Source organism: Telopea speciosissima, unplaced genomic scaffold (assembly GCF_018873765.1).
Source record: "Telopea speciosissima isolate NSW1024214 ecotype Mountain lineage unplaced genomic scaffold, Tspe_v1 Tspe_v1.0046, whole genome shotgun sequence".
Classification (NCBI taxonomy): Eukaryota; Viridiplantae; Streptophyta; class Magnoliopsida; order Proteales; family Proteaceae; genus Telopea; species Telopea speciosissima.
Window position 1 is genome coordinate 2,023 of NW_025317382.1, and position 27,714 is coordinate 29,736.

The 27,714-nt window shown below is 37.9% G+C and overlaps 1 protein-coding gene across 1 annotated transcript; it reads right to left on the reverse strand.

The window, feature by feature from the left end:
• Positions 1 to 10,069: 10,069 nt before the first annotated feature.
• LOC122647430 (pentatricopeptide repeat-containing protein At1g10910, chloroplastic-like) lies at positions 10,070 to 13,612 on the reverse strand. The gene is made up of 4 exons (XM_043840821.1): positions 13,274 to 13,612; positions 12,303 to 12,387; positions 10,668 to 10,931; positions 10,070 to 10,504 (listed from the first exon to the last, which is right to left on the reverse strand). The coding sequence occupies exons 1-4, from the start codon at positions 13,552 to 13,554 to the stop codon at positions 10,070 to 10,072; spliced, it is 1,065 nt and encodes a 354-aa protein (XP_043696756.1). The 5' UTR covers positions 13,555 to 13,612.
• Positions 13,613 to 27,714: the final 14,102 nt, after the last annotated feature.

Sequence of the window (27,714 nt, forward strand, 5' to 3'; positions counted from 1 at the left end):
ACCGAGTCAAACCAAATTCCAACACAACATCTGTAAAACGGCCAAACCACGCTCGCGGTGACTGTTTCAGCCCATACAAAGATTTCCTCAAATTACACACCTTACCAGACTCCCCCTGAGCAACAAAACCAAGAGGTTGCTCCATATACACCTCCTCAAGGAGATCCCCATGCAAGAATGCATTCTTGACGTCTAGCTGAAACAAAGGCCAATGATGTATAGCAGCCAAAGAAATCAAAATGCGGACAGAAGTAAGTTTTGCAACCGGAGAGAAAGTATCCAGATAGCAACAAGACGAGCCTTCAACCTAGCCACAGACCCATCAGGATTAACCTTCACCACAAATATCCAACGACAACCAATAGCAAACTTACCAGAGGGTAAAGAAACAAGATCCCATGTCCGATTGTCCTTCAGAGCAGATAACTCCTCAATCATGGCAGCCCTCCACCTAGGGTGAGCTAAGGCGTCTACCACCAACTTCGGAACAGGATAATTGACAATAGTAGACAAACAAGCAACAAAAGAAGAGGACAAACGAGTATAGGACACAAAACGATTTATAGGATGTTGGGTACAACTCCGAACCCCCTTACGGGTAGCAATAAGAACATCAAGATCAGAAATAGGAGATACAGTAGCCGAGGAGGAATTACCTGGAGGGGGAACTGAAGGCGAGGAGGACGTGGGAGATGGTGCTGCCTGGGTACTGTATCTTTCCATAGGTGTAATGTGATGGGTCGGCTCATCGGGTGAGTGACGGCGAAAAACAGCCAGTGGTTGTGTTGGAGGTGGCACATGAGGCAAAGGATCCTGCACAGGAGAAGAAATGTCAACAACATAAAGAGGTAGATCATCCTCCAACTCTGAAGCAGGCAGCGAGGATGCAACAAATGGAGTAGATTCGAAGAATGAGACATCAGCAGTAACAAAGTATTTTCTTAAATCAAAGGAATAACAATAGTAACCCTTTTGGGTTTTAGAATACCCCACGAAAAGACATTTAAGAGCTTTAGGATCAAACTTAGAGTGACCAGGACGATGATCCCAAATAAAACAAACACACCCAAATACTCGTGGTGGTAAGACAAACAATGGATGGGAAGGGAACAATAAAGAATATGGAATACCACCGCTCAAAATAGAAGAAGGCATGTGGTTGATCAGATAACACGCAGTTAAAATAGCATCAGCCAAAAAAATTTTAGCCACTTTCATCTCAAATAAAAGAGATCGAGTAACTTCCATCAAATGTCTGTTCTTCCTTTCGGCTACACCATTTTGATGAGGTGTATCCGCACAGGAGGACTGATGAATGATCCCACGTTGAACCATAAACTCATTAAAGCCAGTAGAAAAGTATTCTTTTGCATTCTCACTTCGAAGAACTTTCAAAGTAGTAAATTGATTTTGAATTTCAAGCACAAAAGTACAGAAAATGGAAAACAATTCAGAACAATCTTTCATTAAATAAATCCAGGTAACTCTGGAAAAATCATCTACAAAAGTGACAAAGTAACGAAAACCCAGCACAGAAGTAACAGGACACGGACCCCACACATCAGAATGAACTAAAGAAAAGGGTTGGACAGCCCGTTTATTGACTCAAGGGGGATAACTTACACGGTGAAGTTTCCCAAACTAACAAGACTCACACTGTAAACTAGACAAGGACTGAAACCGAATATCTAAAAGCTTCAAACTCTACAACGAAGGATGACCCAAACGACAATGAATCTAATGAGGAAGTGCCACACTCGAACATGCCACCGTGGATGCGTCGTCAAGAAGATACAGTTCCCTAGATACGCGACCTCTACCAATCGTCTTCCTCGACTGGAGATCCTGAAACTTACAATAATCAAGAAAAAAGGTAACAGAACAATTGTTAGCTTTGGTGAATTTTCGAACAGAAAATAAATTAAAAGGAAATTTGGACAAGTAAGAAACGAAGGACAACGACAAAGAGGGGGTAACTTGCACAATGCCTGTACCCCGAACTTTAGCAAGAGATCCATCGGCTAACACAACATTGGAAGAAGACTCACGAAATGAAGAAAAAATACCTGACGCTCCAGTCATATGGTCCGAAGCACCTGAATCAATGATCTAGGGACAAGAAGTAGATGATAGGCATGCAATAGCATTACCTGGCTGAACTAGTGTAGCAGTGGAGAACTGAGATGACTGAGAATTTTGAAATTGAGTGAACCGCTCATAATCTTCATCAGACATAGTCACTGTTTTACCCTCAGGCTTGGAAGGAGTGGTAACCACTGGATCACTGCTGGCTGAATTTGCAAACTGAGGTGGTTTACCATGAAGTTTCCAACAAAAACGCTGAATGTGACCAGCTTTGCCACAATGATGACAAGTGCGTACCTGTCCTGAAGTCTCTGAAGTACCAAATGTGGGTGCTTTACTGTTCCCTGACCCACGACCACGGCTACCACCACTGCTACCATTACCTGTCCCACTACTGGACCCACGGTTGGGAAAGGCTGCAAGGGCTGAACTCTCACTACCAGGGGTGAAATCTTGGCTGCTCTCACGGGAAACCCGTAAAACCCAAGAAAATGCTTCTGGAAGTGTGGTGATTCTATCCCCACCGAGGATTTGAGACCGTACTGGCTCAAATTCTTTTCAAAGGCCACGCAAGAATACCATAACAGCCAGTTGCTCACGCTGTTGTTGCATCTCTTTCACATCAGAAGTAATAGGAAGAGTGGAATTCAGCTGCTCATATAGTCGCTTGAACTCTGCAAAATACTAAGTAACAGTCAGGGTCTTCTGATCCATTTTATAAAAGGCTTGGGACAGGTCATAAATTCGAGACAAGTTGTCCTTCCCAGAATATAGGACATTCCCATAAATCCTTTACCGTGTCAATGTGAGTAACCAGGTTTGCAATCTGGTTATCCATTGAGTTCAACATCTGACTCAATATTCTTGCATCCACCGTATCCCATGTTGTGTCTCCTTCAGGCTTTGATTTTGTCAGGTGACCCTGTTGATCACGCCCAGTCAAGGCCAATCGAACCACCTTCTTCCATTGCTGAAAGTTAGAAATTCCTTCAAGTTTTCTTTCAGTAATACGATGAGAAGATGCGGACATTTCAGTCGCAGTTGTCTTTGCGTCACCCATGCTTAACTAAACAAGTCGAATCTTCACAGAGAACTGATGGACAGCAAACACTTCTAAAATTGCAAACACCTCTGAAATTGATCTTCAAACACTGTCAGAGTGAAACTAATGGACAGCAAACACTTCTGAAATTGCAAACACTTCTGAAATTGACCTTCAATCACAAACACTTCTGAAACTGTAGGACAGCAAGGAGATATGACCTTCAATTAATCACAAACACTTCTGAAATTGTTTCTTAAAGAAATCAATACACCAGCCAGCAACAAACAATAACCACCAATAACTCGATCCAGCACCTGAATCGATCTCAACCTTGACACATACCAAAAACCGAGACCTAGTTCTTTTGTATAGTCATCAACTAGTCTCAAATAAAACCACAAAACTGCAGCAAAGGGTGCTGCATCCCCTTTAAGATAAGATCCCGAGAAGTCCCAAAACCTTAGGTCTTCAAAACCGCAAGCTGATTCAAATCGAAACGCAGGAACAGAGACAAGATTAAGGATGTTGGATGGACTCCTACAGTCCTAGCTCTGATACCATGTAATATAAGTGAAGAAGAAGAAGAAAAGAAGAAGAGAGGAGAAGGAAGGAGAGATGCTACACAATTGGGGCTGCAGTCATTAGTTTGACTGCTCCCAAAACAGTATATTAAATAGGGTTTAAAATAATTAAAAGCCAGAGACAAAAATACCCATGTTAGAGGAGTCGTGAATAGGAGCTGACGCTAGCTCTCTATTCACGACTCCTCCCCCTTACTCCTAACAACAGGTTCTTCATCTATTTTTTCCAAATATTTACCTCTTTCTGGTCATAACAAGGTTCGTGTTGCTGATGGGTCTCTCTCTCCCATCTCGGAGAAGGGATTTATCCAATGCACTTCCTCTCTTAGCCTTTCCTCTGTCTTACATGTTCCAAAGTTTACTACTAATTTGCTTTCCATTACTAGCCAAACTAAGGATTTAAACTGCAAAGTAACATTTTTTCCAACCTATTGTTTGTTTCAGGACTTGGCAACGGACAGTACGATTGCATGTGATAAAGTGATAGGTGGTTTGTACATGCTTGACAGTTCCCGGGCAGCTTTGACATCTCAGCCGGCATCTTCGGACTTTGATTCTACATTATTTGAGTTGAATAATTGGCATCGTCGTTTGGGCCATCCTCCTATAGGAGTTTTATCTGTTTTATTTCCTAGTCTAGTGAAACAGTGTAATAAATATAATTTTTCTTGTGATGATTGCACTTTGGCAAGCAAACTAGAAGTATTTTCCTATTTCTGATAATCGAAGCAATGAGCCTTTTAATTTGATACATTCTGATGTGTAGGGCCCTACCCGATGTATTTCTACTTCTGGATTTAGATGGTTTGTCACTTTCATTGACTGTTTTAGCCGGACAACTTGGGTGTATTTGATGCATAGTAAAAGTGACGTCTTCACTTGTTTCACTTTATTCCATAAAATGGTCCAAACCCAGTTTGATGCCAAGGTGAAGATTCTCCACTCAGATAATGGAAAAGAGTATATGGATAGTGTCTTTCGCTCCTACTTGGACAGCCATAGAATCATACACCAGACTTCTTGTGTTGACACTCCTGCTCAGAATGGAGTGGTTGAACGCAAGAACAGACATTTCTTGGAGGTTGCTCGTTCTCTTGTGTTTACTATGGCTGTTCCTCCACGCTTCTGGGGTGATGCTGTCCTTAGGTGGCCACTGTCCCTTGGACATATTGGTTGGGAAATCCACTTTTGTTGTGCCTCCAAAGGTCTTTGGCTGTGTCGTGTTTGCCAGGAATCACCATGTACACAGCAACTTTGATCCCAAAGGACTGCGGTGCGTTTTTCTGGGTTACTTAGCTACCCAAAAAGGGTATAAGTGCTATCATCCTCCTACACGAAAGGTGTTTGTCACTATGGATGTCGTCTTCCGGGAGACTAAAGCTTACTTTAAACAGTCAATACCTCTACAGGGGGAGATTCTAAGTGGTGAAGAGGTCCCGCTGATTGCTCCTCTGGACATTGAGATACCTACTATGGAGGATGTCTCCGTTGAACTAGAAGATGGAGTTACAAGTAAGGAACAAGAAGTGGGACAGATTGAGCAACAGCAACAGGTGCAGGGGGAGAATAATGTGAAGACTAATGTGCAGACTTACATCCGGGGAACTGATTTTCCTTTGGATGGCCCTCGGTACAAAGAGAGCACTACCACCGACCCTACTCAATCGGCATCCGTTCCTACTCCAAGTCTTGATCCTAGTCATGTTTCTGGTAAGCCACCTCCTGATCCCAGTCTTGATTTACCCATTTCTATTCGGAAACCAAAAAGGAGTTGTACACAACATCCTATTTCCAACTTTGTGTCATACAACTCTCTAACTCCTGCTTTCTATGCCTTTGTATCTTCTTTATCCTCTGTTTCCATCCCTAACAATTGGCAGGAAGCAATAGCCGAACAGAAATGGAAGGATGCAATGAATGAAGAAATGCTTGCCCTTGAGAAGAATCAGACATGGGATTTGGTAAGTCCTCTAATAGGAAAGAAACCAGTTGGTTGTAAATGGGTCTTTGTTGTAAAGCTGATGGCTCAGTGGAAAGATACAAAGCAAGACTCGTAGCCAAAGGGTTTACCCAAACCCATGGAATTGACTATCAAGAGCCTTTGCTCCTGTAGCAAAGATGAATACTATGCGGGTTATCATCTCTTGTGCTGTGAATCGAGGATGGGAACTCCAACAACTTGATGTGAAGAATGCATTCCTACATGGAGATTTGGAAGAAGATGTTTGCATAGAGATACCTCCTGGCTTTACCTCTTCAAAGACTCAAGGAAAGGTGTGTAAGTTGAAGAAGGATCTTTATGGTCTGAAGCAGTCATCAAGGGCTTGGTTTGGCCGATTTCATAAGGCTATGGTTGCTTATGGGTATAAGCACAGCAATGCTGACCATACACTGTTTGTTAAAAGGATGGGACAGCATGTGACCTTTTTATTGTCTATGTTGATGACATAGTGATCACGGGTAGTGATGCACATGAAATCCAGAAGCTAAAGACATATTTGGGCACCGAATTTGAAATCAAAGATTTAGGGAGATTAAAATATTTTCTAGGGATTGAGGTTGCCTATTTTCAGCTAAGGGCATATCTCTTTCCCAAAGAAAATATACCCTGGATCTATTGAGTGAAATAGGGATGCTTGGGTATAAACCAGCAGACACCCCTCTTGAGCCCAACACACATTTGAAGAGTAAGGAAGGTGACCCAGTGGACAAGGGTAGCTATAAGAGGCTAGTTGGCCGATTGATATACCTCTCACATACATAGTTGTCATGGCGTCGCCATGGCAACGCCATGGCGTCCTGGCGCTGGAGAGGGTTGCATGGCGACCTACGCCATGGCGACCCTCTTTGATTTCTTCTTCTTGTCTCTCTTTCCCTCTTCGATTTCTTCTTCCTGCCTTCGATTTCTTCTTCCCCCTTCGATTTCTTCTTTCCCTCTTCAATTTCTTTCGATTTCTTCTTTCCCTCTTCGATTTCTTCTTCGATTTCTTCTTCCTGTCATCTTTCCCTCTTCGATTTCTTCTTCCTGTCTTCTTTCCCTCTTCGATTTCTTTCGATTTCTTCTTTCCCTCTTCGATTTCTTCTTCGATTTCTGAATTTTCTTCTTAAAACTTGAGAAACAATAGAGAAAAAATAAAACATGGCTTGAGTATACATCTATTAACACATTAAAAATAGAGAAAATAAAACATGGTCGACATGCTCACCATGGCAACGCCATGGCGGGCGACATGTCGATATATCGACATGGCACCCCTCCACCGACTTGGATCGCCGTGACGCCGTGACAACTATGCTCACATACTCGACCAGACATCACATTTGCTGTGAGTGTTGTCAGTCAATACATGCATGATCCTCACTCTTCTCATTTGGAAGCAACATACAGAATACTCTATTGCCTCAAGTCCTCTCCTGGAAAGGGAGTCTTGTATTCTTCACATAACCATCTCCGGATAGAAGTATACACTGATGGAGATTGAGCCGGCAGTCCTGATGGTAGGAAGTCTACATCCAGATATTGCACATTTGTTGGAGGGAACCTAACTACTTGGAGAAGCAAAAAGTAAGCTGTTGTAGCTCGATCTAGTGCTGAAGCTGAATTTCGAGCTATGGCACAGGGTATTTGTGAACTTCTCTGGCTCAAGAGGCTTCTTCAAAACTTCGAGATGAATGCTGATCTTCCAATGCGGCTCTACTATGACAGCAAGTTGGCAATCAGCATTGCTCACAACCTGGTCCAATATGATCGTACCAAATATGTTGAGATTGACAGGTATTTCATCAAAGAGAAATTGGAACAGGGAACAGTTTGTATTCCGTTTATCTAGTCTAATGAACAGCTAGCTGATATACTTACCAAAGGGATCAGCAACAAGTTATTTTTTCCTATTGTTAGCAAGTTGGTCATATTTGATATGCATGCACCAACTTGAGGGGGAGTGTTGTAATATGGGTTCAGGGGTAGAATAGTCATAAGGGTATTTCTGTCCTTGTACTCATTCCAGAATGTTCTTTTCTTTATTATAAATAAAGATGGTTGTAGTCACTCTGACTCAAGCCAGTATTCACGAAATTCTACATAACTATTAAGACGAAAGAAAGTGTGTTTTAAGATTTGGCAAAGGACTAAGGAAACAAAGGATAAAAATGTATAATGATGCCAGAAACGAAGCTAGGAAGATTGTGGGGATGGCTAGGGCAAAGAAATATGAAGATCTCTATATCAGCCTAAACACTAAAGAAGGGGAAAAAGTAATATATAAGATAAGTAAGATGAGCGAAAGGAAGAGTAGAGATTTTGATCAGGTGAGGTGTATAAAGGGTGATGAGAGAAGAGTTCTGGTAAGGGATGAGGACATCATGAAGAGATGGGATGAGTATATTTATGACATACTAAATGGAGATAGGTCGGGTAGAAATGACCCAGACGATTACATTATCCAACAAGACACCGATCGTCATAGATATGCATGAAAGGTTACTGTGTCGGAAGTTAATAAAGCCTTAAGAAAGATTAAAGCAGACAAGACACCAGGGCCAGATGAGATTCCCATTGAAGTTTGGAAAACCCTTGGAGGTTGTGGGGTTTATTGGTTAACCGATCTATTTAACAAGATTATGAACACAAGGAAGATGTCAAATGAATGGAGGAGAAGCATCGTAGTCCAGATCTACAAAAATAAAGATGATATCAGCATAAAGCTTATGACTCACACTATAAAATTGTGGGAGGAGGTTATTGAAGCCCGTTTGAGATGAGAGACTCATATCTCGATGAACCAATTTGGCTTTATTTCAGGTAGATCCACGACAGAAGCTATCTACTTATTGAGGAGGCTCATGGAAAGAAATAGAGATAGCAAGAAGGATCTCCATACGGTCTTTATCGATCTGGAAAAAGCATATGACCGAGTCCCTAAAGATCTAATCCATCATGTTTTAGTGAAGAGGGGTGTCAAGTAAATATGTGGATGTCAGTAAAGATATGTATGAGGGCGTGGTGACTAGTATGAGATCTATGGGAGGTCAGGGCAAGGAATTCCCAATTACGATTGGTTTACATCAGGGTTTGGCCTTCAGGCCTTACCTTTTTGCGCTTATCATGTATGATATAAACAAGAGCATTCAAGACGAGGTCCCATGGTGTATGCTCTCCACCGATGATATTGTTTTGATGGATGAGACAAAAGAAGGGATTAATTCTAAGTTAGAGCTTTGGAGGTCAACCTTGGAAACAAGAGGCTTTAAGATTAGAAGAACGAAGACGGAGTATATGATGTGTAATTTTAGTCATACTATGATGGATACTAATATGGTGCAAATTGAGGAAAGAGAAATACCACAAAATGACTATTTTAGATATCTGGGGTCAATCATAAATAAAGAAGGCGATATAGAGGATGATACTTCACAGAGAATTAAAGTGGGATGGATGAAGTAGAGAGGCACGTCCGGAGTGTTGTGTGACTAAAGTATTCCTCTAAAGTTTAAAGGAAACTTTTATAGGACTGTTGTTCGACCGGCCATGATGTATGGGGCAGAATGTTGGGCAATTAAGAAGTGTCATATTGATAAGCTTTGTAGCAGAGTTGAGGATGTTAAGATGGATGTGTTGAAAAACAAGGAAGGATAATGCAAGGAATGAACATATAAGATCAGACTTGGGAGTTGCCCCGATCAATAACAAGCTCCGAGAGAGTCGTTTAAGGTGGTATGGTCATATTCAACGGAGGCCTAGGAACACCCTAGTAAGGAGGAGTTATATGATTCTGATTGAAGGAGCTAAAAGAGCTAGGGGCAGACCTAAAGTGACCATAGGAGAAGTGGTGAGGAAGGACAAGCATAGTCTAGGTCCTGTACCAAGTATGACCTCGGACAAAGCCTATTGGAGGGCAAGGATCCATGTCGCAGACCCCATTTAGCTGAGAATCTCCTGATGTGCTGAGCTGTGCTGCCTCTTTCCTCCTACTATCTTTCATCTTTCTTTTTTCTATTTATTTCACATCTTTCATTTGTCTTTTTCGTTTTCATTTCCCATCTCTTTCCCCATCCCTCTTCCCCCATTTCCCTTTTTGGTTAGAACTCTGTTTTCCCTACTTTGTTTTGTTTGGATCCATGTAGCCGACCCCATTAAGTTGGGATAAGGCTGAGTTTGTTGTTGTTGGAGAGGCCTACATTTTTAGTGCTAGCATCTCCCTCCATCGAATTCTCTAGTCACTACCTCTCTCTCCCTACCTATTTTAGCAGCCACACTTCATCTCTCTAAAACCATCTTACTGCTCTTACATTGCAAGCACAGGAAAGTGTCCATGAAGTAGACAATTTCTGAAATTTTTGAAACCTCAAGAGGTAATGCTCAAACCATCTCTCTATCATATTGATGGGATCTTTTTATAGCTAGTATCACTATTTTATATAGGAGCAAACATGAAAGAAAATCAGAATCTGCGCTGTGGGCACCAAAATAATAAGTAAAGATGAGAAAAACCTTATTTGGGACAATCCCGGCAGATTTCATATCACTGACCAACTCATCAGCCTTCAAATGGTTTCCATCAACTGAATATGCATTGAGCAAAGAGCTGTAATGGAAAACATTAGGAGAATAACCTTCCTTTTTCATCTTCTCAAAATAGGATTCTGCTTCTATGCTTTGACCACTAGATGCACAAATAGCTATAAGAGTTCCATAGATCACAATGTCCATGCCTAAACCACTGTCTTCCAGTTCTCGGAGAAGCTGCAATGCCTTAGAGTAGCCATGTTTGACTTTGATGCAGCCTGCAAGCAGCTACCATGACAAAAGATAATAGTGATGAAGTTCAAAGCAAACACAATTAGAAAATAGAAACCAATAGCAAGGATCTTATTTACCTATACATCTAAATCTCTTGTTGCAATTAAAAGTTAATTCATAAAAACAAAGTTATAGCATTCGAGTTAAGGTGGCATACGGTACTATAAGTAACAACATCTGGGATCAGTCCACATTGTTTCATTTGATCAAACAGTTTAATGCTGCTTTCAAATTTTCCATTCCTGACTAGGCAACTGAGAACAGAGTTACAGACAGAGACATTATTTTTCAGTGATTTGTCTTGAATGCCATTGTACATTTCCAGTACTTTTATGGGATTGAGGCTCTTGCCCATAAACTTGATATAACTGCTGTATGATCCAACATTAACCTTCCCATTCTTCTGCATCCAATCGAAGAGCTGCAACAAGCCATACACTGTCAGTCACCATAAGAAACCACAGAAAGATGGAAAGTCATCACAATAATGAATCTTTTCAGCAATCAAAACAAAAGATTGAAGGTTAAGAAGATTACTAGAACAATGCATTAAATGATGCATTGTAATATGCATGTATGCCACAGGTGCATGTATATCCATATGTGCAGCTAATTATGCATAATCAATCATGTTTAAACTAAAATACAAGAACAAAAAGTAATTCCAATCTCAGTCCACTTGAGGAAGATGCAAAAGGCAAAACGTGGCTACTAATAGCACCTCTTTCCCCATATTATGGAATACGTCCGTCATTGATAACGTCTCCACTGAAATTCGCCATTACTGAATTTTTTCATCGATGAAGAATTATAGTTTGTGCATTTTACTTTCCTTTTTCCTTAGTTTCTTTTCTCCTTGTATGCATGTGATAGACAAAGTAGTTTTCCAATCTGTCAGTCGCATGTCCTGCATTCAAGTGCAGAGTTATGCCTTTAGTTAAATCATAACAGGAAGCCCAAGTCAACTCCTTTGTCACCCACTTGTGGCATTGGGAGACTGGATACTTATGAAGAAAGACTAAAATGAGTTAAATGCAATGTTATTAAGGTGCATACTTCATGCATATGCTTGATGCCTCAGGATGAGGCAGAAGGAGCACCCCTTGTGCCTGGAATTCATTCAAAAAAGTGAATGCCTCTGTGTAGCTTTGGAACTCTTTTACACTTCTCTGGTCTGCTACTCTGCTTTATTCAAAAAAATAAAGCATAATCTCTGTCATACACTAGGCCCAATTTCTCTTGCTCATGGACCCCAAAACTGAAAATTTTTCTTGGATTTGTTTGGGTTCTGTTGATTACTTGGTGAGTTTTTAATCCAATGCCAGTCATCTCTTAGGCCCCCAGTTGTCATTACAAAGAATCTTGCACTATTTGCATTACTCTCTAATTTTTATCAATGAGCACCTTGATGCTTATATGACCTGATGACCAGAAGGTATTATGCCTATGCTAGTGAGCATTTTTACGGCCTTGGAATCAACCTTCAAGAACTACATCTTACGCATTAAGGTACTTGATCAAGATCCTAAAATATGGCTTCATGGAGAACTATAATCTAACACAAAAGACCATTTCTATAACACATTGCACAGATATAAGCAGCACAGAATAAAATAAAGTAAGTCCGAATTATGTTTTTCTAAGGAACTTTCTAAGTATCAAAAATTTCAGTGTATGCCAATTCCAATTACACAAATGAAGAAAATAGATTTGACAGGCAAAACAACAGTGCCTAGGTGCCTACCAGGCTGGCTATTCAAGAAAATGCAATGCACTTTTCAAGTTGAATCACCTGAGAGACATCCTTCCATCTGTTTAGCTTCCCAAAATGGCGCAAGATAACATTCAAATCTTGCACCTGCAACACCTCTCCTGACCTGAAAGACCGAATAACATATGAATCATCCCATTCTATGTCAGTTACATTCTTCATCCCATTGATAAAAAGAAAAAACCTTCAAGGACAAACTCAAGACCTTGACTGACCATCAAAATGTGATCCAGTGACCTAATTTCAATGTCAGAATGCATCATTAGCTTGAAATCAATGTAAATTAGTGGTGGATATAATAATACGTTTCTGGATTTTCTAGCAGAAGAACTCAAGATTTTAAAGTGATTATCAGATAATTCTAAAACCAATATCAGTGGTGAAAAGTAGATAAGGAACGATATTGAGTTCTCCAATCACAGCCTTGATTCATTATCTCCAAACGAATTAACTCCATCGGAACCAAATAAACTGGTTACAGCTGAAAAGCATGGAAACAAGAACAGTAGGAATGGATAAGTAGAGGGATTATGTCTCAGGACAAAAAAATGGTTTGAGAAGTGAAATGAAGTTCTGAAATAACATGAGTTGGAAAGCTACTGAGGCTGGACAAATGTATCAACAAGGGTCAAAGACTACTATGCTCCTTTACGGGTTTAATTCACAATCGCCCTAATAGACCCCATGTTGTTTTCCTTCAGAATTTCAAGTCTATTACATCCTCTCAAGGATGTCCCTTCCACAGGAGAAAAGAATTGGAAATGCTGTATGATGAGGCAGCAATAAGTAAACAAAACTATCACATGGAATTGAAACAGACGCTTAACAGTATCATCACTGAAAACTGAAACCATTGATGTGCATACAAGTTGTCTGTGAAATCTACCAAACAAAAGATAATTCATAATTCGTATTTGGCTGTTGGTTCAGACATTTCACAATTTAGTTAAGCTTTGAAAAGAAAGTAGAACACAAACGGATATAGGGAGAACCTTGAGAGAGCAGAATCCAAATCAGCGCACTTTTGTACGTATACAACTGCAGCTCGCCTTGCCGAGTAGGGGGTTAAGCTGGTTTTACGCAAAGCGGTAGTAGAAGGGGCTGAAACTTGGGCAGGCTCAAGTTGAGACTCGTTGAGGGTAGTACTTGCAAAGGTGAGCCAATAACTCTTCCTCTTGTTCTTTTCTGTGGTAGAAATGGAGGGAGAGGTGACGATGGGTGAAGGGAGGTTAAGGATATGCTGCAACCCACCACCCAAAACAGCAATTTCCATTCTCTCTCTCTCTCTCTCTCTCTCAGGGAGAAGAGCAAGTGAATCTTTTTGAACTTGAACACTGGTTTGCCTGTGGATACTTTGTTGATCATGTGGATGACCCAACTGACAAAATCATTTGGGCATTTGAAATATCAATCTAATAGTCTCTGGAAAAGAAGAATCAATCCCTTTGAGACCATTGGATTGAATCATAAAAGTTGAGAATTGATAGCATAGAATAGACCTGCATAAAAATGTTGTCTTTGACTAAAGCAATGAAAGATTCCAATCGAATGGGTTTGAATTCTACAGACATATAAGTCCACTATGTGGCTGCCATTATGGGATTAGTGTGCGAACGGCCATGAAAGCATCACTAGACAGCAGGGTTTACCGTTTACCCAAAAATTGAGAGAATAAAAAGGTCGGTAGAGAGAACGAGGAACTATTGAGGGCAGGGCAGGGCCGGGAAAGATCAAACGATTGAGTTTTCAAGCAGAAGCGGTGAGTGGAGCAATGAGAGCAACTAACGACACCACAGTCATGAACCTGCTCTTGTTTGGGTCGTTCGTGGCGTTGGGCAGCAGGTCGGTGAACCAGCAGAAGGACATCGAAGTCCTTGAAGCAGAGAAGGACTCACTTGTCAAGAGCAATAAAACACTTTAGAAGACTTCGAAGCAACTACTCTATGCGGAAGCCTTGGATGGTTCCTGTGCCGTTTCTCCTCGTTAAACTCAAAGCCGTTTATGGCCAAGTCCCCCAACAAACTGGTATTACACCCTCACTAATTTTCTCTTTCTTCTTAGTGGTCAAGGCTTCAATTGTTATTGTTTTGCTCAATAACTGTGAATGTAGTTGTAATTGTGTTGCTTCAAAGTATGATTAAATGATTACTGGTAATAATTAGAAGATTGATCCTTGGTTATTATAGAAGAAATGGTATGGCATTTTATTTTGACAATTTAATTAAACTATTCTTTTCTAAGTATCTAGGATTGTTCTGAAGGAAATCTGTTAAGAAGATCCCGAATTTGCCTTTTTGTTCAAGGGCTACTTGCCTTTTGAGTAGAAGGAAGTGGGGTAGCGGGGTTGATTCGGTAAACCGATGCTTGAGCCGAGGCTCCCATATTCTGCCGACCCTCCATTGTTCTGAAGGAAATCTGTTTCATGCCGCTATTTTTATTTTATGTTCCTTTTGGTAAAAAAAAAAATATCCTCTTACAAGTTACAACAATAGGAATTTAAGCATGTGAGTGTTTTTGGATTGTGAGTATGAGACAGTAAATTGTGATTTTCAGAATATCTAGACTAGTTGCACCTGACCCTGATGGCGTTCTTGCCATTTTTGACCACTCCCATACTCTTGGTGTGGGAGTGGTGAAAGTAAAGGTTACAGTCTATACTGGTGGCCGGTGCTCACTTCCAGAGGAATGATAATGTTTTTAAAGCCTCTGTTGTTGTTTCTTTGTAATTATTTATTAGATGCTTGATTGGCTACTTCAATATCAAGATTGGCCTCAAAACATTCCATCCCCTGTTTCCATTTCTACTTTTCTTTGGGGGTTCTCTTGGGGACTGGTGGAGAAGATGTGTTTTCCAGTTTGCAGTATTTAGATATCGAGCCTTTCAAAGGTGGACAAGCATTTTATATTTTCACTTATCTTATGACTTACCATCAAACCTATATCAAGTTGAGACAAAGCTGATAATAAGTAAAGGGAAAAAAAGAATGTACAATTACAACTATAACAAAAGCTAGAATCGAAAACTATGCATAATAAAACAAAACTGTGGCAAAACTCTCTTCTAACCCAGCAAAAGTTCACCATATGGTGCGTGCTTGTGGGAGTTTCTCAGGCTTCTGCTTCTGAGATTCTGAGAAGCTAGCTTCTCCAAATAAGATGAAATCAGATCCAATTAGATGATGGTGTTTGGAATCTTTCCCACCAGAAGCCAAGAAATGCAAGAAGCGCGTCACCACTCCCTTCTCCTGGCATCTGGACCTCTGCTTCTCTTGCATATGCCGGGCACAAGAAGCTTTTAGTAAAATATCCCCATAGGAAACACGAAAAAAAAAAAAAAAAAAAAGAAATACTGATAAGCAGTGCAAATAAAAAAACAATTGAAATTTCCCTAATGCGAAAAAGGACATTAACTTTCCTTAATCCTGTTGCTCCCTCCCATATTATCCCCTACCCGTCTCTTTTCAAACATGCACTCATCTGTTGTTAGATGACCATAAGGTAGTAGGTTAAAAGTTGTACTAATAAATTTCAGGTGCAAATGAGTTGCTTTTGATCAAAGAGATTGTAATGTCCTCAATTAGTTTCCCTATTTTAAGAAATTCCATTGGATACTTGACCCAGGTAATTCTTTTCTGCCTTCCCTCTTTTCTTTTTTTCTCCTTTTAAAATTCATGTGCAGTCTTTGTCTTTTCATTCATTTCTCCTTTCCTTACTTCTACTCTTTTAGTGATGAGATCTTTATTAATGGTTATTGCAACTGTCTGCTTATACTTAAGGCTGAAACCTCACTTATCAGGTACAGGTGTACAGCTTTTTAACCAGCTAACCCATTGAAATTCCCTGATTGCCTGCCTAGAAAATAAAAGAGAAAAAGGGATCCAGTGACCCTTTCTATGTAATAGCTGAAGATTCCTTTCTAGTGTTTGCTTGGCAGCCAAGAAGTCCCCCACGTATAAGGGTTTCTATTCTTGTAATCAGTTAATTAGTTATTATAAATAAAGAGCAAGAGGCATCTAGCCCACAACTTGAGGATTTGACCAATTAGCTTTATGTGAGTGTGTGCGCTATGGTGGATCTATGACAGCCAAGGCTGTGAAACTTTGGAGGGAGGATGGTGAAACCCAACTTCAGGCTTTGGTGTTGAAGCCAGCCATAACTTCTTCCTCTTTTTACTTTTTTATTTTCTCTTTCTTCCTTTGCTGTTCTGCAGGTATTCCAGCAACTTTCTCCCTCTATCGTGGACTATTATTGGGTCTACTTTGAAGTTATTTGGCAACTTAATAATCCTTTGGTGTTGTCTTCTTAATCTCCTCTATTTTCTATTAATTTTACATATTATTTCAAGTCTGTGGTAGGAGTATTTTACAGCATACATGTCTGAAGTACAGTCACTGTTTTCTGAGTATCTAACCATTCAGATTTGGCTGAGTTTTGGTTGTTATTCCTTACTCCATCTACTCCACTCAATCCAAATTTGGTGTCCATCAGATTGCTAGATTATTAGTTATGCTACTTCTCCTTTGTATTTTCTGTTTTATCCCTACGTTCTATTTTCTGTCCTTGTGTCTTTCTTCTAATCTAACCATGAGTTCTCTTTGGTATTTTAACCACATATTTGTTACAGGAGTCGGTACTGTAGCCTCACTGTTCACGGTACTGTAGCGTGAACAGTAACCGAGATTACAGTATAGGGGTTTTTATGTCTTTTCTTTTATATTATTTCATTAAGGGTAGTTTTTGTCTTTTGGGACCACTAGGGTTATTATATTTATTATCTTATAATCTCTTTGTTTATTGTTAATGAAATCTGGCCGCACGGCCATCGCCTTCTTTTTTTCTGGAAAATATCAATATTCACCCCATTAGGACCTCTAGTATATGTTAGTTTCAGCCCCCTGGGATTTATAGTTTGCAAGATATCTAATAGCATTAAGTTTCTGTCCTATTTCTCAATTTTTAGGTTCACTGCGATCCTGGTTTCTGTAGGTGAGCTAGTGTTTGTTTGTTTCAGCCTAGCTTACCTCATCATCAGTTCTTCGTCTACTTTGATTCCTGAACGTGCAAGATGTTTTTATCAGTTCCCTGCTTTAGAAAATTTTGAGCATTTTGAGCTTTGCTTGATAAAATGCAGCCTGACCAGCAACGAAAGGTAACTATCTGTCATTTACTGAGTTGTCTTCTTCAAGTTTATATCATTTTTTAGACCAAATTTTGAGTCTCGTTCAGGTGCTCTCTTCTGGTTTTACATTTTATTCTATCCAAACCGGTTTTTGAACATACCAACTCCATTTTTTTCTCTCTTCAACCACAACAACAACAACTCAGCCTTATTCAAACTAAATGGGGTCGGCTAGTGGCTACAGGGATCTGTGCTCTCCAATTAGCTTTATTCGAGGTCATACTTGATACAAGGTCTAAGCTATGTATGTCTTTCCTCACCACTTCTCCTAAGGTCATTTTAGGTCTGCCCCTGGCTCTTTTAGTTCCGTCAATCTGAATCAAATCACTCCTCACTCCTCCGAACAGGAGTGATTTTGCTCACTAAAATTATATAGATGGGGTGTGAAGGGGGTTAATTTCAATGAAATCTATTTATTCTTTCTATAAGCTGTGTTTGTCTAGGTTATATATCTTATAAGTTTAAAATCAGTGATTCATTTCAATTCAGATTCCTTATTTGAAATCAATTTGGAGTCTCGGACTGATAAGGCAATGTCTGCGTTGGATTTTGGTGATGCAGGCACCCGTAGAAATAGATTTCTTCACTGAGTAGGGGGAAGGTAGCAGATACAGAATAGAAGAAGTAATAGGTAAAGGAAGTTATGGAGCTGTTTGCTCTGCGTACAATGCACATACAGGGGAGAAAGTTGCAATTAAGGAGATCAATGATATCTTTGAGCATGTCTCGGATGCAACATGCATTCTTTAACTGAGAGGGCGGACCTCGGCGCAATGGTAAGGTTGCTCCATTGTGACCTTGTGGTCCCGGGTTCGAATCGGGAAACAGCCTCTCTACGAAGCGGGGGTAAGGCTGCATACATTATGACCATCCCTAGACCTCGCAATGCAGGAGCCTTGTGCACTGGGTAGCCCTTTTTTTGTTTACCAATCAATTGGCATTTGACTGATATTCCTTGGCCAGTTCTGATTTTCTTTACTTTTTTCTTCCTTCTCTGTTGGCGGTTTAGCAAATATTTTCTTTGGGATCTAAAACCAAAAAATATCTTAGCAAATGTTAATGCAAACTCAAGATCTGTGACTTTGGTCTTGCTAGAGTGGCCTTCAATGATACTCCAACACCGATATTTTGGACAGTAAGTTCTTTTCAGTCAACTGTACTCAGCATTTTAGATTTCCTTCATGACCTCAAATTGTTAGTTGTGGGTTAAAGTTGATGGTCTTTTGTGGTATGAAAACTTATGAGCATTAATGTCAATGAATTCCTACCCTTATAGGATTATCTTACGACAAGGTGGTATAGAGCTCCGGAGTTATGTGGATCCTTCTTCTCAAAGGTGCATGAGCTGTGCCAGTTGGCCATCTACTGGGCAAGTACCTTGATTTGATCGTTGTGTTGTTGTGGTGCTTATTCCCTTTTAACGGTCTAATGATTTGTCTTTAAATTATTTATTTTTAACAATTTAATTTTTCGAAGATGACTATATTTTCATGAAATGAGTAACATAATAATAATACGGCTGCTGATAACTTTGTTTAATAATTGTATTCATTGATAGACTCCAGAGAAAATTTATTGTTTTTTAAACATTTTGCTCTTGAATCAAGCTTGCTGAAAGAGTCATGTTTTGAGCTGGTCCTCTATGCTTGATGGTTTTCCCAAAATATCACTCAGGTCTTCAGTTCTACGCATCCACTCAAACTTTTATATTTCCTAATGAAAAGTGTGTTTATTCGTGTAATGACTAAGAAACTGTTTTTTTTGTTGTGCTAAACTTATATAGACTTTAGATGATTAGATAATTTTGGCGTTGTAATGAACTTGGAGTGAAACATCGAGCCTTTGTCCACCAGCACTTTTAGCTTGTTCTCTGGATTTTTGCCACAAATTGACTGAAACTAGATCCTTTGTTATGCAGTTAAGGTCAGAACCAGAGACGAGGAGGGCTGTAGTGTGGGGAAACTCCATGCACAAATGCTTCCTTCAAATACTCATTTATCCAAACCGAGTAAGATATATTGGAATATAATGTTCACAAATATGACATGCAAGAGGAGTTACTGACACTTCAGGAGATAAGGGATCATTGCATGCAACAGCTTGATCAAATGCAACCTGATCACAGAGACGATTGAACCAACACCTTACAAGGTGCTACGGACCTCTTCTTATTTGAGATTGACATTCACTCAAAGGTATTTTTCACTCTTACAGGCAAAAGTACGCTTTTTTGGCAGATGAGCATAAGTGTGAAGTTGTATGATTTTAGTCGTTTCCTTTGGTTCAATGAGGCACCTGTTGGGCAGTTGCAGTGAAGATGAATGGGTAGAGTAATACATGAAGCATCATTGCCATGTTAGAAAGAAAGTGATGACTTCAGTGAACTTCCTGAAAGTGTCTACATTTCATATGTGAATGTCCTGCAATATCCACCCTTGGAATCAATGAAGGATTATAGTGTGCAATTAATTAACTGTCCATGTAATTGAAGTTTGCTTCCCTCTCAATTTTCTAGTCCAGGGTGGATGTAGGTTTTTTAGAAGTTATTGGTCAGCTGTCAACTGAACAATTGCCTTGTTTTTGCAGCTATATTAGACTATGAACTTGAGGGTATGAACCCTAACTAGAGTATTGAGTGGAATATCTCAGTGGAGAGTAATCCCTGGAGTCGCTACAAAGGAAAATGAGTAGGTTTTTTTTTTTTTTTTTTTTTTGATGAAAAAACAAATTATATTAATTAAAGGGAACAGAAAGTCTGTACATCATACATAAAAGGAGGAATAGAGGTTCTATTTGTGATAGTTAAAAGGTCTAAAGAGCGTAAAGTTCTAAACCAATGATTGTTTTTATGTCTTATATTTACAGTTGCAAAATTAGAGGTTAGTTCGGCAAGTTCAAGATAGGAGTAGTGATTTGGTTATTAATGAAACTATTATTTTCATTTGCCTGGAGTTGGTGCAAAGGAAAATGAGTATTGATTTGGTTGTTAATGAAACTATTATTTTCATATGAATAATCTTGAGAATATTTTCACTAGTACTTTGGAAATATGGTAATTGAGCATGGATTGTAGGCTATGTTTGTTTCAATAGACAAATATTTCCCTGAAGATCAATTTGTACTTACAAATCTATTTTCTAAATAACAAGTAATCTTTGCAGGGATAGGGACCAAGTTCTAATTGGTTTTAAATGAAGTTTTTAAAACAAATTAAGATTTAAAATAGGTTTAAATACAAAATCAGTTTTATTATTTTTATCTCTTTATTTACTTATCACTTCAGTTCTTTTTGGAGATATTTATGTCTCTTCATGTTGATTCTTAAGGTGCTACGTAGTCTCCTTTTGAAGCTTCTTGAGAAAAGGAAAACTCTATTGTGTTAATGGATTAGTAAATCCATACTCTTAATTCTCATCTTAATTCTTCCTCTTAAAGACATCTCTTTATTTCTCTTTCTCAATGCATATTTCTACCAATATAAATAGGGGAGAAGGGCTTATTCTTTTGAACGAGCAATCAACAAATCAAGTCTTTTTTTTGGATTAATCAAATCTCTCTTGAAATGAATCAAGTCTCTTTTGAAATCAATCAAGTTGAGATTGATCAAGTCTCTCTTGAGATGAATTTTCCTTTGTGTTATGTGCATGCATATATTGCATGTTATTATTTATTCTCATTGTTTTGTTAAGTTTTAGAAGTAATACTATTATAAGTAATTTTCTTTTAGTTTGAGCACAACCCTGTAGTACTCGAAGGGGTCTAGTAATCGAGTATACGATTACTGGGGGAGTCAATGGGCTGTTTTATCTTGGAGGCCGATTCGCATATTTTCGGTTGCACCATAGAGGGCATCTATGGTCTTAAGGACAGTGTCAAGTGACACGATTCAACCCGCAAATCTTCTAACATAATTTTTTGTTACAAGTTCCTGAAAGAGGCAGTGTAAATAATTGTTTGAAAGCTCTTACAGTAAAAATAACTTTCAACTCATTTACGTTTGATCTCTCAATATTCTGACATATAATTTCTTACATTTCTTAAGACCGTAGACTCAGTTTATTGAGAGACCAAAAGTTTTATATGGTTAGTACCCTTTTGTCAATGGTGGATAATTTAAAGTTTATCACTAACATTGATACGTTGAACTAGTTGATGGTTCAAATAAAAATAAGACCAAAATATATGTGATATATATGGGGTTTCGATTTTTACCATCATTGGCAACTCAATTGATATTTATCAATTGGATTATCTCTCTTCAGATTTGAAATTATTGCAATGGTTGAAAGACTTTGGTCATTAAATTGGATTTATTTCAGTCATAGTAATGGTCATTATGGAACAAATGTTTTGGACCTATTATTGTACATGATTTGTTTGAAAGGAATTTGATCATTAAGATTCCAGAATTGTCGTTCATATGCAATGCAAGTATTAAACAAAAAAATGTATGAAGTATAGCTTCTAAATCCAAATGTTTTCAAGGATGAGGATGTTCTCAACAGCCCAAACCACTGACTTAGTCATAATTTATCTAATATCTATAGCCATAGTTTTATTGCTTAGAGTGGCTGTATATATTTGTATTGTTGAACATGAAAGAGTGTTGTTTGTTTTATAGTTGGAAAATTTTTATTTTAAATCAATATATCATGCATCTGGTGTAAGGTTTTTCAACGAATTGTTTTGATCCCAATCTATGGTGGGATTGATTTTGTTGAATTTTCTAATTGAAATATTAATCATATATTCTTTTAGACTTATCTTTTTAGTTTTAAGCAAACTTGAATCATTAATATGGCTAACCATGGTGGTTTACCTTGAATTATAACATTGTGATTGTTAGACAAAGAGGATCTAATGGTTGTGTATATTGAATCTGTCTAAATTTAGACAGGCATGATGGTAAATTTATATATATAATTCAGGTGATTGCTTCTTGAATTTATAGATGATAAGTCTCCTTGGTTGTTTAAGGAAATATTATCGAAACTTTGGTAACACCAAGGCCATGTGAGTTGAATTTTATCTTATAAGCATAAGTAACAAGTAAAAGATTTAGATGGTAAATTTGTTTGCGATTCATTTAGATTCAAATTTAATCACATGAGATTGTTCATAAATATTTTGTGGTACAAGTGCTTATGGTCAAGTTGATTTTCAAAATGAAAACTAAATATTTTATATGTTCCATTTTGATTATTATTAGTCATGGTTTTGGATTTTGCAATACCATTGGGTAAGGACTCGATATTGGATTTTTTATCTAAGTATGGTTATCCAATTAGATAATTGAGATTAAAATTGTGCCTGATCCACTTGGACTAAACCAAGGCTTATTTAAGTAGTTCAAATTAGTAATCCAGTGGAGACCTAAATTGATCATCTCAGTTGGGTGTACAAGCCAGTTATTTAAAGATTAGATCAAGTAGCACAATTAAGATCAAGACTAAATTGGACTATATGACCATCCAACCTAGGTAGTGTTATAGTTTGTCTAAGTAGATCAAGTATAAGGCAACATGGCCTTAGCTTTCCCAATATTATCTCTGTGATGCAATGTTTTTGTAGCCAGCGCATTTGACATTTTGGTAATTTAATTTTATATATGTTGCATCTTATTCATTGATAATTTGTTCAATAGAATATTTGGGATTTTTTTTTATTTTATTGATTTACTTGGATATTAAATCCATAAGATCCGACAAGACTTAATTTACTCTAATTAATTGGCGGTTCAAGCTAAGTGACATGATTTAAAGGCTATTCAAACCAAGTGACATTTGTTTAAAGTAATGCATATTGGTCGGATATGAATTTAATTTTATATTTGCAAGTACTCTCAAAGAATTATCCATATACTTATGGAAAGGAAAAATGCATGAATATGTATACTTGTGATACAAATTTCTTGAATTGATCATGTATAGTATGATAATACTATGAACATGCATTTTGAAGTACTTGAATTATTATGAAATGTGGGGGATTTTAAGTTTCATGGTATATATATTATTGTACTAGGATTGTACAATAGACAATATCAAGGGATGATGTTCCTGAAAGGTGATGAAGGTCCACTAAAGAAAAATAATCACAAAGAAAAGAAGTTTGAGAGATAGCAGATTTGCTTATCTTGTTGATAAGGTTCCTCTAATAAATTAAGAGAATGTAATATCTCCAGATGCCATGGAAGTAAGCAATTAGGATGAATTAAACTTGATAATTACTGAAGATTAGTTGATCTTTCATTTAATAGTAAAGCTTTATATGTTTAATTGATATTTAGATTGCAATTCAAACCTGATGGATCACTTGGTAAATATAAGGTGAGACTAGTAATCCAAGGTTTCGAGCAAAAGAAAAAGTAAATTTAACAACCTGAAGGTTGTGTTGTTCCTGAAAAAATCACAAGGTATGTAAAGTTGTCAAATTTCTGTTGGCTTAAAATTGACACCTATATAACGACATAAAACTTGATAATTTTTTATGATTTTCATGTGAATGATAATAATAGGTGTGTCAATAACAAGTATCACAGTGAGAAAGGTGTTTTTAGATGTTGATAAAGGGCAGTAGACAAAATGTTGTAAAAACAATAGAGAACCTCCTAAAGTCTCAAAAACATGGGAGAAACTGATATGATTTTAAAAACTAAAATCCTTAGAGGATAATATGAGATAATTTTTCTAGCACATTATGTTGATAAAAATAAATAGGTGTATGATCATTATGACTATACATCTGTGAAGACGTCTTTTGTTTTTTATGATCATTTACAAAGTAAATAAGACTGAATCATTATTAAAAAAAAAAAATGACTCTATATCTTATTTGGTACATTGCAATATACTAGACCTACTATTGTACTTGCTATTGGATAACTAAGTCTAAGGACCAAAAATCGAGAAACAGAACACTGGTATGTTTTAATCAAGTTGTTAAGGTATTTTAAAAAGTACCGTGGATTATGGATTACATTATTGTTTAACCTAGTTGGTCTTGAAAGATTTTCAGATACTAACTGGATATTTGATTCACAGGAAACTCTGGCTACTAAAGGATATATATTCGGTTTAGATGGTGGGAGATTTCTTGAAAATCGATTAAACAAACCTATGATATAGGTTCAACCATGGAAGCTAAATTTGTAGCTTTGAAAAATGCTGGATTTAAAGCCGAATGACCAAGAAATCTAGTAGCAGATATACCTTTATGGTATATGCTGGTGCCTTTAATATATCCACATTGTGGTACTCAGGCATTCATTACAAAGGTTAAAGGTAAGATTTGTAATGATAAGAAAAGACATACATGTCTTAGACATAACTTGGTGAGGGAATATATAAATAATGATACCATTAATATCGACTTTTAAAGTCAGAGAGGATGTAGTAGACGTGCTAATAAAGCTTCGGCTCACTAAGATTATTCATTATACATCTAAAGGAATAGGTCTAAGACCGATGTCATAAGTCAAATTGATGGACACCCAACCTATGTGATAGGAGATCCCTGGAATTAGGTTCAAAGGATAAAAACGAAGTCACTGGATGATTGAACTAGTACTATCACAATACCTATTCCAAAGTAGATGTGGAAGATAGTACTCACCACAATGACCAGGAGGATGAGTTATAAGACTCTTAATCAGCCAAAGCTCATGTCATATGAGGGTATGTTAATTGTGGTGCATACTATGGACTGACCTAAGTAGATGTAGAGGGTGAAGCCGCCTCCGATGAGAATTTTACGGACAAATTCTCTAAACATTCATGAGTCCAAGATGGGGACAAGGCCAAACTATCCATAATGTAAAAAGGGTGACTATAGCATCGGGTGGTAGGATATGGATGATAAGTCAGTCGGCTACACCAATGATGAAAAGTTCAAGAAGTGTGACTTCACCCGTACTCTGTAGCGTAGCTTATCAGACCTAGTATGAATTCAAGTCGAAAGACATCTACAATGATGTATCTTACCATTCTAATGTGCTCACACTAATTTTTTGTTTTTGTGTTTTACCGGTATTTTGAATCTTGTGGGGAAATTGTTGGTTTTAAATGAAGTTTTTAAAACAAATTAAGATTCAAAATAGGTTTAAATACAAAATCAGTTTTATTATTTTATCTCTTTATTTACTTATCACTTCAGTTCTTATTGGGGAGATTTATGTCCCTTCATGTTGATTCCTAAGGTGCTACGTAGTCTCCCTTTGAAACTTCTTGAGAAAAGGAAAACTCTATTATGTTAATGGATTAGTAAATTCATACTCTTAATTCTCATCTTAATTTCTCCTCTTAAAGACATCTCTTTATTTATCCTTCTCAATGCATATTCTTACCAATATAAATAGAGGAGAATGGCTTATTCTTTTGAAGGAGCAATCAACAAATCAAGTCCTTTTTTAGATTAATCAAATCTCTCTTGAAATGAATCAAGTCTCTTTTGAAATCAATCAAATTGAGATTGATCAAGTCTCTCTTGAGATGAATTCTCCTTTGTGTCATGTGCATGCATATATTGCATGTTTTTATTTATTCTCATTGTTTTGTTGAGTTTTGGAAGTAATACTATTATAAGTATTTTCCTTTTACTTTGAGCACAGCCCTGTAGTACTCGAAGGGGTCTAGTAGTCGAGTGTACGATTACTGGGGGAGTCAATGGGCTGTTTTATCTTGGAGGCCGATTCGCATATTCCCGGTTGCACCATAGGGGGCGTCTATGGTCTTAAGGAAAGTGTTAAGTGACACGACTCAGCCCGTAAATTTTCTAACATAATTTTTTGTTATAGGTTCCTAAAAGAGGTTGTGCAAATAATTGTTTGAAAGCTCTTATAGTAAAAATAATTTTCAACTCATTTACGTTTGATCTCTCAATATTCTGATATATAAGTTCCTACAGTTCTGCACGACTTCAGCTTCAAATATCATGAGGACTCATGGTGAAGAAGTGATATGCGTAGGCCTTGTTTGATTAAACATATGGTTCTTCGGTTTGCTTTCATCGCATGGCTTGTTGTTTTGGATGCTTTAATTGTCAACGTTAAAATGGTGGCTTGATCACTATTTATTCTCGTTGTGTTCTTTGTATTGATAATACTCTTCATGAGTCGTCAGACAAAGATCACACACTTTGAACATTAAGTTGTGATAACAGTAGATGGTGAAGACATTATAGTACAGATGTATTTTTTTCCCCTTTCTTTTATATCTTTTTTTTTGTAGATTATTAAACTATGACCTTTCAAAACTTCTGAATAATATGTTAGAAGATAGCTTTTTGATGTTTCTTAACATTGTTCTGTTGCATAGAATATGTTGTCTATCTTGTGAAAGCTCTTGACTATTGCAGATTTTGTGCAGAATGTTACACTTCTTTTAGCTCCATATACTTGCATGAATAGGGAGCTACATTTGCCTATTTCAGATGAAGAAGTTAGTGCGGCAGTACTCAGTATGAAACCTTTAAAGTCACCGGGCCTCGATGGTCTTTCGCCAGTGGTCTTCCAATCCTATTAGAATATTGTCGGCCCTGAGATTTGTAAAGCTATAAAGTCCTTCTTTGAGTCAGGCTTTCTTTAAAAGGAGCTAAACCAAATCCACATTCTCCGTATTCCAAAAGTACCATGTGAAGAGAGAGTGGACCAATACTGGCCTATCAGTCTTTGTAACGTAGTGTACAAAATTTTTGCAAAAGTCCTTGTCAAGAGGTTGAAAAAATGTCTTGCCATTATAGTGGCCCTTAAGCAAACAACATTTGTGGAAAGGATGAGCATCTCGGAGAATGTGTTGATTGCTCATGAAGTTTTCCATCACATGAAGCATAAAAAGAAGGGAAAGAACTACCAAGCAACGATCAAGCTTGGTAGGAGGAAGGCATACAACGATAGAATTGAGTGGAGTTTTCTTTTATGTATCTTTGCAAAGATGGGGTTGTGTGAAAAGTGGGTTCACCTCCTACACCAGTGCGTTAGTACACTATCGTACTCTTTCCTTCTAAATGGTGTGCAGAGAGGATCAGTTACTCCATCTAGAGGCCTCATACAAGGAGACCATTTATCTCTCAGTTTGTTCATTTTGTGCACTGAATGCCTCACCTCTCAAATCTCAGGGACCGTGGATTCTAGTAACTTACAAGGGATAAGGATAAAACGATCTAGTCCATGATATCTCATTCCTTCTTTGCAGATGACTGCCTCATCTTCCCACTAGCCAACTACGGCTCTCTCAGAAGCCTTAGGGATGTTATATC